The following is a 12,102-nucleotide window of genomic DNA, read 5'->3' on the forward strand; positions in this document are numbered from 1 at the left end:
ATATTTAGCCACACAAAACAGTGATTGCACTTTGTTCAAGGCGTGTGTAGTCTTACCTGTTAGGTTCTTGGAGCAATAGGGCAGAAATGGTGCCATAAATTAATTCTCGGTCTCCAAAACTTGGTATGTAGTAGGGACTGAAAAAAATGTTTGCAAATGAATGGATATTTCAGAGTTGGTTTGTATGTGTGTGGGTAATTGCATCTGGGTTTTTTTTTTTCTTTGTGTTTTGGGAGTGTATAATGTATGTATATCATATATGATCTAGGCTCCATGGTGTGTACATCTAACTTTCCAGCCTTATGCTTTTTCATCATTCTCCCTGCTATATTAACTACAGTTATTTGTCGATAGTCCATGTCTATCTATAGTCTGTCTATTCCATTTATACTTCCTATGTGTTGTTTTCCCACCTTTGAATTTTCTCATTGGCACTTTTATCTGTCAAAATCCCAAGTGCCCTTTTAGGCAGGTGTTGCAAGTTCAGATGTATACAGGGGCTTAGTAACAAACAAGTCAAATGGATTTAGGTGGAGATTGTAGGGAACTGGAGAACATTTTTCTGTCTAAAAAGGTCCAGCAACTCTTTGGCATGAGCTAATTATTACCATGTTAATAGTGGTGACATGTTACCAGATGTTTCAACTTTACAAGAGAAGTAGAAAATCTGTATTCATATATGAAGTTTGATTTTTATTTTTTTAAAGATTTTATTTATTCATGGGGTGGCGGGGGGCAGAGACACAAGCAGAGACACAAGCAGAGGGAGAAGCAGGCTCCATGCAGAGAGCCTGATGCGGGGATCATGCCCTGGGCTGAAGGTGGCGCTAAACCGATGAGCCACCCTGCCGAAGTCTGATTTTTAAATGTTAGCAGTTAATATAAAAGTTTTAAACACTATGCAGGCCAAATAGAAACATTTAAAGGCTGGAGTTAGCAGTCACATTCTCAGTTTGTGGTCACTATTCTATGCTTATTTCAGATACTTTGTGTGTGAATCATATTCTATGATTCCAGCAGACTTTGTTCTTTTAACATTTTATATATACCTTACTTAAAGTGCTGTTTCCAAGCTGTCCTAGATCTCTTTTTTTTTTTTTTTTGAAAGAGAGAGACAGACAGACATGCAGGCGGAGGTGGGAGCAGGAGAGAGGAATCCTAAGCAACTCCATGCCCACCATGGAGTTTGTCGCGGGGCTCACTCTCACAACCCTGTGATCATGACCTGAGCCAAAATCAAGAGTTGGACACTTAACTGACTGAGCCACCCTGGTGCCCCTGCCAAGCTGTCTTAGTTCTTAATGTCTGTCTCTTCTACTACATTGGAAACATATTGATGGTTTGGATTGGGTCTAATTCTGCACTTGGTAAATATTGGTATAAAATAAATGTGTATATATACACCTAAGGCTTTGGTGTAAGTGTGTATGTGTGAGATACATTTATTTCTCTTTTGGTAATACTAGGTTGTCTTGGAAACCAGCATCTGCTTCTTGTAAAAACACCAGTAGTATCTTGGCTTTAATTGCCAAAGAGCCGTACTTACGGAAGGGATTGAATTGGTTAACATTGCTGTTCAAAAGCTGGTTGATTTAGATTCTATCTCATGGCTTAAATTTTATAATTTAATTTACGAATTGAGGTAGAAATAATGACTAAGATTTTTTAATGACAATCAACAAATGGAAAAATTGATAAATTGTACCTCATTGAAATGAAAAACTTTTGCTCTGTGAAAGGCCCTGTGAAGATGAAAAGATAAACTACAGGCTGGGATAAAATATTTCCAAACCACATATCTGACTAAGGACTTGAATCCAGAATATATAAAGAGCTCTCAAAACAGAAAAAAAAAACAAAAACCCAACAAAATAAATCCAACTAGAATATGAGTAAAAGATACAAATAGGTATTTCACTGAAGTAGATATACAGATGGCAAATAAGCACATGAAAAAAGATGTTCTGTATCATTAGCCATTAGAGAAATACAGCTTAAAGCCACAGTGAAATTATTACACACCTAATCAGAATGGCTCAAAAAAGGAAAAAAAAATCATTCCCAGATGCTGGTGAGAATGCTGAGAAACTTGATCACTCATACATCACTTGTGGTAATATAAAATGGTACAGCTACTCTGGGAAAGAGTGGCAGTTCTTATAAAACTGAACAAGTACTTAACATGATCTAGAAGTTATACTCTTGGTCATTTATTTCAGATAAATAAAAGCTATGTTCCCACAAAATCCTGTATGTTAATATTTTTGGCTGTTTCGTTTGTAATAGCCCCAAACCAGGAACAGCCCAGATATCCTTCAATGGGTAAATGGTAAAACTAAAATACATCCATACCAAGGAATACTACTCAAAAAAAAAAAAAAAAAAAAAGAAAGAAACTATTGATAAAACAATTTGGATGGATCTTGAAGGACTTAGGCTGAGTGAAAATAGTTAATCTCAAAAGGTCACATACTGTATGAATCCATTTATATAGTGTCTCGTATTGAGATGGAGAACAGATTAGGGGTTGCTCTGGGTGGGTGGGGGTGGGGTCGGGGGGGATGTGACTGAAAAAAGACAACACAAGGGATCCTTGGGATTGAACTGTTCTGTAGCCTGAGTGTGTAGATAGATGGTCACACACATATATATGTATGATAAAATGTCTTAGAACTAAATACATGTACATGAGTGCCTGTAAAACTGATGAAATCTGAAGATGGTTGTATTAATTTTCTGGTTGTCATATTAGACTGTGGTTACGCAAGTTGTTGCCATTGGAAGAAACTGGATGGAGGATATACAGATCTGTCTGTATTTCTTAAACCTGCATGTAACTCTATGATAATCTCAAAATGAAAAGCTTAAACAAATCAAAAAAGCATAGAAGGTTAATTTTTTTCTTTGACTTTTATTTTACCAGGCAATGATCTAATCATGTCAGATAAAGATGATACTGAGACACCAGTGGTAACTGAAGCAACCTCCACCCTTGAAGATGGGAACTGTGAGCTGTCTGAGAATTCTGAGTTCGTTGACCAAAGTGCCAAGCCAGAGAATAAATCAGAGCTTGCAGCTATCACTAGGAAAAGACCAGAGTCCAAACCTTCCAGTGACCTTGAGACTTCAGAAGTTCTCCCTGTTGAGGCATCACAGGCTGTAGGCAAAGTAGAGTATCTTTTAAAACACTGGGATTAAAACTTTGAGCTAAAAGGAATTTGGATATTGTATCTATTTCTTTTCTTTAAAAGCCGTAAAACACAATCTTTTCAGTTTTATAAATGCCTTTATGAGTAAGGCATGAGTATAAATGCCTGTGCTACATGGTGCCTAAATGCAAGTGATGTAGCATCTGTCAGGCAAGCAGTACAGTTCTTTAGTTTAATAATACCTATTTTTTCACCTGTACTTTGGTTTTTTTTTTTTTTTTTTTTTTTTTACTTTGGGCTAATTAGATACCTTCTCTGTATTCTCTCTTATTCTTTATTATTTTTTTTTTTCCCTTTTCTTTTGCCTTTTGTTTTTCTGCCTACTGGGAAGAACAGGAGACTGTTTCCAAAGATGTACCTCAGACTGGATGGGGATATTGGGGCAGCTGGGGCAAGTCCTTACTCTCTTCAGCCTCAGCTACAGTAGCTACAGTAGGTAAGATCATCCACCATTTTATCAGTTTTTGGGTATATGTTGCTACAGATCTGTATTGAAAATGACCTAATAATTCCTCTTCCATGTTTACTTAAGGGCTTTGTAGTTTGAGAATTTGTTAGGAATGATGGGCTGATTTGTAGTATACCTAGAATTTGCAGCATTTTCTCATTAGCATTTCTTATTAGAGTTTCTTGTTTTCTCATTAACCAGACATTGTTAATTTAAAACTATTGTGTGGTGGTAAATCAAGCTTGTTTTTTTGTTTGTTTTGTTTTGTTTTTTTTGTTAATATTACGGAAATGAACATCAGTTGTGTATGGTCAGTATAACGTGTCTGTGGCCATAGTGACTTTAAAAATCTGCAGGATTGGGCAGCCCCGGTTGCGCAGCGGTTTAGCGCTGCCTGCAGCCCAGGGTGTGATCCTGGAGACCCTGGATTGAGTCCCACGTCGGGCTCTCTGCATGGAGCCTGCTTCTCCCTCTGCCTGTGTCTCTGCCTCGCTCTCTCTGCATCTCTATGAATAAATAAAATCTTTAAAAAAAAAATCTGCAGGATTGTTTTTGGTTTGTTTCTTCAGTTTATGATTTTTGAAAAATGTTACCATTTTTCTCATTAGGACAAGGTATTTCAAATGTCATTGAGAAGGCAGAGACTTCTCTTGGAATTCCTAGTCCCAGTGAAATTTCAACCGAAGTCCAGTATGCAGCAGGTCAGTATATGGAAACTGAAGACCTAGAATTATGGGTCAAATGGAACAGTTGAGCCAATTTTTCAGTACATATTTATTGAGTGTCTGATGTTTGGGGCATCATGGTACTGGTGAGAATGGGGTTTGGAATCTTCCTCTAACAGAGTTCTGTGTCCTTTAGCCACTTTAGTCATCTATGAAGTGGGATGATGTATGTCAGAGGACTGTTACAAATATTAAATAAGGCCATGAATGTAGAATACAAGAATTGCCTAGCATTGTGTTTGGCACAAATGAGTAAGAGCCCAAGAAGGGTTAGCTGAATTTGACTCTGTTGTGATATGAAAAATATGTTAATGTGTTTAGTTTTAGAAGGTTATTTTTTTGTGTGTTTGAATTTTTATGAGGGTGAAATTTAATTTTGGATACCTGCTTTGATCAATGTATTCTCACTTAAGCCACAAAAGACAAAATTATAACCAGGGATCAAGATGGCCTGGGACCAGAAAACAGGAAGTTTTTCAGGCCCTGGTTTTGCTTTCTCCATCTCTCAGGGGCTTTATTGTCTTTCACTCTTGTCTCTCTTTGATGGTCTCACTTTTTTTCTCCAATAAGCATAATTTTCTAGGATAAAATTTAAAATAGGCCATATTTTTAAAAGTCAGATTTACTGATTTATAATTTATAATTATATAAAAATTACATGTAAATGTATAATTTATATACAGTAAAGCTTACTCTTTTTAAGTATATAGTTTACGTGTTTCAACGAACATAACATCCTGCTTATACAGTATAATCACAGTCCATTGTGATTATTCAGTATAGAATATTTCCTCTATGTGTTTGTGTAATCAAAATATAAGAATATTTTCATCACCCCCAAAAGACTATTCATGCCCCTTTGTGGTCCTACTTATCACTTACTCTTAAATTTTGGCAATTGCTAATCTATTTTTTGCCTAAAGTTTGATCTTGTCCAGAAGATCATGTATATGGAATCATGTAGTGTGTAATGTATTGTTACATATATCAGTAATTCAAAAGACTGGATTTTATTTTGGAAATGAAATGAAAATGAAAAGAACTATGTTAGTTTTCATTTTAAAATAGGTAAATAGTTTAAAATAATAAAACAAAAAGGGCTCAGGCTACCCTGTGTATAGGAAGCAAGGTCAAACTTTTAAAATTTCACATAGATGCTAATAAGCCAAAACTATTTTGGATCATCCCTCATGTTGACACATCCCCTTCCTTTTATAGGAGAGACAAATGCCAATGAGAATGCAAATTCTTCCTCATTGATTGGGCCATTTGGTGTATTTTCAACCATCTCTACTGCTGTTCAAACCACAGTGAGTAAAATGGATGGTGGACTGTACTCTGTGAATATAGTGTTTTTTTTTCTTTTTTAAGGATTTTATTTATTTATTCATGAGAGACAGAGAGGCAGAGACACAGGCAGAGAGAGAAGCAGGCTCCACGTAGGGAGCCCGATGTGGGACTTGATCATGCCCTGGGCTGAAGGCGGTGCTAAGCCGCTGAGTCACCTGGGCTGCTCCATTTTATATGTCTTTTGATGAGCCTCTGTACACATTTCTGTTGAGTATGCAACCATGTGTAAAATTGCTGGGTCATAGGATTTTCATATGGTCCCCTGTAGTAGATACTGACATACAGTTGTCCAAACTGTTTAAACCTGTTTACATTCCACAAGCAGTGGATGATTGTTTTATTTGCTCCACATTCTTGCCAGTGCTTGGTATTGGAGCCACTATTTTATATAATCAAAACGTGCAGATGTCTTTTTCAGTATTACTGTAATGGAGTTGAATGTGTTTCCTAGGGAAAGAGCGTGATCAGTGGGGGTTTGGATGCCTTAGAATTCATTGGGAAAAAGACCATGGATGTAATAGCAGAAGGGGATCCTGGATTTAAAAGAACCAAGGGTCTGATGAACCGGAATTCTACATTGTCTCAGGTACTGTTGTATTCACCTGTTTACTTCATGTTTCTGTTTTGATCTGTATTTTTGCGTATGGTAGACCTTGTTAGTATTTCCTTTTGAAGAATTTTCAGTAAGGCTTTTTTGGGTGGGAGGTGGCTGGTGAGAGCTCTAATGCTTAGAGAAATGCCCTTTTTTTTTTTTTCCTCCTCCTCTTTCTTTTCTGCAGGAGCAGTAGAAGGTGACAAGCCCTTTCAGAGCTGTTGAGTACATTAATGTTTAAAGCATTTTCAGAGAAACACCTGGTTCCTTGGGTGTTATTTACCCTGTCCAGGATCAAATTATGTGTGACCATTTTTTCCCAGCAGCTCCTTAGCCTATCAGATTTGAATTGCAGTGCCGGGAATGAAAGGGTAGCACTCTGTCCTGTTACCATCTCAGCTTTGCTTCCCTCAGCTCTCAGAACTCACCCTTGAGCTCTCATTACTGACTGCAGGGTACTCCTCTACCTTTTTTTTCAGGTTTTACGAGAGGCAAAGGAGAAAGAAGAGCTATGGACCTCCAATGAGGTTACCTTGGAAACGGACAAGAAAACTCATTATGGGCTCCTCTTTGATGAATTTCAAGGCCTTTCGCATCTGGAAGCTCTGGAGATGCTTTCGCGAGAAAGTGAAATAAAGGTAATTCCAAACCAATGATTTCAGATGGATGGTCTCCAAGCAAAGGAGTGCTGCATAGTTTCCTCTCTGTACAATTGGAAGGTGAAATGTATTTCACATGGAGGCTGGAGACTCTAAAAATACTATAGCAAATAAAAAAAAAATACTATAGCAAAACAAACTAATGTTTGAACTAATTGCTAGAAACAGAATGAGTCAGGTGTTACTGTTTTTAATTTAAACAGAAAAGGACAGGTTCACCAAGAGGTCTTAATAGCACATCTGTATTTTGCCTTTGTGTTAGTCTTTTTTTTTTTTTTTTGTAGTCTCTCTGGCTTATGCTGCCAATTTGGATACAATTACCTGCTAGTTTTTAATTGATTCAAAACTGTTTAATTTCCCCCTAATTTCTTAGCAATTGTTAAGCACTAATAATTTCTGGATGTTTCTGGCTTCTATTTTTTTTTTTTAATATAATTTCTCCCTACCTTTCTGTAATGGCTTGCCTCTGTATTAAGGTTCTTAAGGAATAGTTTGTATTGGCTGATGAACTCATAATTTTTATTTTAATTTGGTCTATAGTCTCTTTTCCATTTAAAATGTTTTTCTCTGTTTTGTACTCTCACAGTTTCTTATTATTTTGTATCTATTCAGGTGAAATCTATTCTTAATTCTTTAAGTGGAGAAGAACTACAGACTCTAAAACTTGAATTGGAGCAACTCAAGGAAGCATTTTCTCTAGCAGAGTTCTGTGAGGAAGAAGAAGAAGAGAAAAAAGGTAATATGAAAGTCCAACATTTGAGTGGAAGGGATGTAGCATGTTTATATGCAGTGTTTTGCCCTCAACATAAATTATTTTTTCTCCAGTTACGCTAATCTGATTTTACTTTTTGCTGCCTTGCCCCTGACTAGGTATTGATGTGAGCAGTTGGCCTTATGTGCATATCTTTGCCCCACTCCCTGCTCCTGCCCCCCAAACTGTTTGCGACTTCCCCAAGGTCTCATCTTGGACTCACAGATCTGCCTGCTTTTTTGGTTAGAGAGTCACCCTTGTTAGATTCCTGCCTCAGTCAGGCTGGTCATCCCTGTGAGCTTCTTTTATATCCTTAGATACTGCTCCTGTGCCTCTCTAAATTCTGTGATCCCTGTCTTCATCTTGAATTCAGGCGTGCAAGGTGGCAGTTATCCCAAATGTAGGTGATAATTTGTATTTTTTATTTTCGATAGTTTTTTTATGCCATATTCCTAGTGTCTGCATACTCCAGAAAATATTAGTAACTACTCATTTTTGCAAAATTATCAGGAAACAAGGTAGTTTACATAAAGTGTAATTTCTAGTAGCTGAATCTTAAGCTTTTAAGGATTGTTTTATTTTAAAGTTTAACTGGAAATATTTCTAATATGTTTTACACACTGACCATTTTTTTACTAGACTTAATGAATACAGGTTTTTTTGCCTTTTTTAATAAATGAAATGAGTTATAAACATTAGAAGTGACTAGAAAAATTCCCTCAGTGTCCATCAAGACACATGGGCCAATCACCCATATGGTAGATTAAGTCAGTGGTTTGAAAAGTGGGGTCTACAGATTCTTGGTCCCTAGGATTTCTTCAGGGAATCCATACGTCAAAACTCTGCATCATAAAACCAAGATTTTTTTTTAATTTATTATTTTGATATTTGTACTGATGGTGCAAGAGCAGTGGTGATTAAATTACTGGTGTCTTAACAGATCAAGACAGTGGTACCAAACTGTACTAATGCTGTTTTCAACTGCGATGCATTCATAGTAAGAAAAAAAATAGATAAAAATTTTTAAAGTGTTCATTTAACCTTGTCTCATGAAGCAGTAACAATGATTAATCTTACTAAGGCTTGACCCTTGAATACACTTATTTTTCATATTTTGTGTGAATCGTATGGAAGTTGTCTCATGGAGAAGTACTGTTATTGTTTGGGTTGTAAGCTAGAGTACCTGTTTTTTTCATGGAACACAGTTTTTATATAAAAAGATTGCAGTCACAGAGACTGTTCAGAGTTAGATATTTGGTAAATATTTTCTTAAAAATGAATCAAATAAGCCTTCAGGACACCTTAAGGAAAGAAATATTTGTGGCTAGTAAAATTTAAATTACGCAAAATTTAGAATTTTGTAAAACTTCTGTTTGTTATAGTAGTGAGGTTGACAGCTTCCCATTGCTTACAGATTTTTTTGATGAAATTGGTGGTGATAGTAACAAATTTGATCTCCTAGGGGTATTCAAATGTGTCAGCGTTTAGATCTGCATAATTCAGAGAACCAGTATTTTCTGGATAACTTACGGGTGATGTTACAAGGTGATGTTACAAAGTCATACGGCGAGAGAGACCAGTAAATTTTGATTTAATGTAACTGAATTCAAAATTTTATGATATGATTTCAGGTTGTACATTGTAACTAACCTTTAAGAAATAACTATTTCTTGAACTTTGGTGTAGTATTAAAGAATATCCACAATTATGTGCAAAGGCTATTAAAATCATTCTCATCTTTCCAACTATGTGAGCTTGAATTTTCTTCATGTGCTTAAAATAATATATCACAACACATTGAATGTATAAGCAGATACAAGAATCCAGCTGTCTTTAAGCTAGGCATTAAAGAGATTTGCAAAGATATAAAACAATGGCATTGATCTCACTAAAGTTTTTCTTTTTTGGAAAATATATTTGTTTTTCTTAAAAATTTTATGTCAACAAGTGTGTTTAAAGAATTAATAAATCAAACATTTCAGTTTTAATTTTTAATATAATAAGTGTTGACAGGTATAGAACTTCTATTTAAAAAACTCTATGGGGTTCTCAAAAAGTTTTAGGAATATAAAGGGGTCCTGAGACCAAAGTGTTTTTGAGAACTACTATATTACATTATCCTAAAATGCTAGTCTTTTAGAAATGTCTCTATTGCTTTTCAGAATTGTGCATGTTTGTGTTCTTTTGTGCATTAATCTGCCCATCTTTTAATTCTCTTCATTATCAGTGAGCTTGCTTATAATACCCTCTGAATCTTACTATCTATCTTTAATCAGCTTTGGTTGGAAACCAGTCTTTTTTTTTTTTTTTTTTTAAGATTTTATTTATTTATTCATGAGAGACAGAGAAGCAGAGAGAGAGAGAGAGGCAGAGACATAGGCAGAGGGGAGAAGCAGACCCCATGCAAGGAGCCCGATGTGGGACTGATCCTGGGACTCCAGGACCACGCCCTGAGCCAAAGGCAGACCTCAACCACTCACCCAGGTGTCCCGGAAACCAGTCTTATTCAAGTTGTGTATTAAAAGGGCACTTTGAGTGAGTCTTAGGGCCTTTCTTATGAGAGAGGAAAGTAAAGTAGAATGTATGGATTCTATACTAAGAAAAACTTCCTCTTCTTTGTTCCCATTTTTGTTTTGCACTGCATTCTAAGAAGTCATATTGGCTGGTTATATAACATTTTGCTATATATTCTATGTAAAAATCCTGGTCCTGGTATGAAATGGCTCTTGAGTATAAGTTTTTAAAGCTTCCCTGAAGTACTGAGAAGACAGTATAGCATGATGGATAGAAGGATGGGTTTTGGAGTTAGACCTGGGTTCAAAATCAAGATCTGCTGTTTCCTAAGCCATGTGACCTTGGAAAATTCCTTAACACTCAACTTCTGTTTTCTCAGTTGTAAGAAAAGGATGCTAATTCCTCTCAGGTTGTTATAAGGACTAAATGAAATATTTAAGGTGTGACACATGGTAAGCACTCAACAGATGGTGACTACTATTTTCATTATTAGGGTGGGATAAGTAAATAAAGATCTATGCTTAGCAGGAAATCTATAAATTAATTTTGTTTTGCGTAAGTTGCTCTATTGTTCCTAACTAAGCCCTAATGTGGCAATCCCCAGTTATTTATAAACTTTATTTATTTGTACATAATACCATTAACAGTATTTGCTCAATTTAGTCAACATCTGGCTTTGCATAGTAATCAGAAATCCTGATCTTTAAATACCATTCTGAGGACTCTAATGGCATTTCTGAACAGATGGATTTGTGCCTATGACATTTTTCTCCCTTACCTGTTTGCTAGAGATCAGGACTCTGAAAAGAAAGCACCCAAGTGCTGCACATTACGCTCTGCAACAGTTTTCTCCAGGGATTTTTGGATAAAAACGCAACACTGATCTTGGTATTATATCTCAATGAAAATATTAAAAAAAAAAAAAAAAGGCAGTGGTAGCAGAGGGGAGAGAAAACCATAGAATCTGGTTCTGGTGATGCTGATCATCTTTACTTTACATCAACAGCCGTAGCTCTTGCCCCTCTATCTTATGCATCTGATCCCTTTGCCTCAGAGGGAGACTCTAGCCTCTCCTGAATCCCTCCAAAACACTAGCCCTACCTCATTTCCATCCTCGCACTTTTATCCTAATGCAACAACTACATTTTATACTTAGGTCTGGAGGAAGTACATGACACGATCTCCAAACATTTTTGGATCAATCCTTAGCAGTAAAAGATTTTGAGTACTTAGACCTAATGTATGTACATTTGATGTTTATATACATGTACTACTATGATAATATATTACTTACATTCTAAAGTATACTCTAAAATAGAAGTTTTTATTTTTATTTTGTTATTTATTTATTTATTTATTTAAAGATTTTATTTATTAATGAGAGACACACACACACACAGAGGCAGACACAGGCAGAGGGAGAAGCAGTCTCCATGCAGGGAGCCTGACATGGGACTCGATCCTGGGTCTCCAGGATCACGCTCTGGGCTGAAGGTGGCGCTAAACCGCTGAGCCACTCGGGCTGCCCTAAAATAGAAGTTTTTAAAGGATGGTTTAGTTAGCAGCAGGTACACACTGCTGCCCAAAAATAAAAGTTATTCCCTGCCTCCCCCCCCAGTACTCTATTGGGTTATTTTGTGAACTCCTTGGGGTATAAGCATCCCAGTATAGATTCAGATACTCCCTTGTTCCCATATAATTTAGAAGCTTTGCTAGAAAACCAAAATGCCTGTTAGATTTTAGGTTTTTAGACAGTGGGATTTGATTAGGAGTTGCTAAGAGGATTTATGTAGTGACAGCTGTAGTATTAAGGAGATCAGCTTTTCCCAGGCCATATTACACCTGGGATCACCA

At 36.4% G+C, this 12,102-nt stretch overlaps 1 protein-coding gene across 3 annotated transcripts in view; it reads left to right on the forward strand.

The window, feature by feature from the left end:
• Positions 1-12,102, forward strand: part of FAM114A2 (family with sequence similarity 114 member A2) — a 33,440-nt gene that overhangs the window by 1,677 nt on the left and 19,661 nt on the right. For all 3 annotated transcript variants that reach the window (XM_025435248.3, XM_025435249.3, XM_049109213.1), the window contains exons 2-8: positions 2,924-3,168; positions 3,546-3,645; positions 4,266-4,358; positions 5,601-5,692; positions 6,184-6,318; positions 6,804-6,962; positions 7,596-7,719. In XM_025435248.3, the coding sequence (XP_025291033.1) occupies positions 2,938-3,168; positions 3,546-3,645; positions 4,266-4,358; positions 5,601-5,692; positions 6,184-6,318; positions 6,804-6,962; positions 7,596-7,719 (934 nt within the window). In that variant the 5' untranslated portion in view covers positions 2,924-2,937. The remainder of the gene's footprint in view (positions 1-2,923; positions 3,169-3,545; positions 3,646-4,265; positions 4,359-5,600; positions 5,693-6,183; positions 6,319-6,803; positions 6,963-7,595; positions 7,720-12,102) is intronic.

This window comes from Canis lupus, chromosome 4 (genome assembly GCF_003254725.2).
Source record: "Canis lupus dingo isolate Sandy chromosome 4, ASM325472v2, whole genome shotgun sequence".
NCBI lineage: Eukaryota > Metazoa > Chordata > Mammalia > Carnivora > Canidae > Canis > Canis lupus.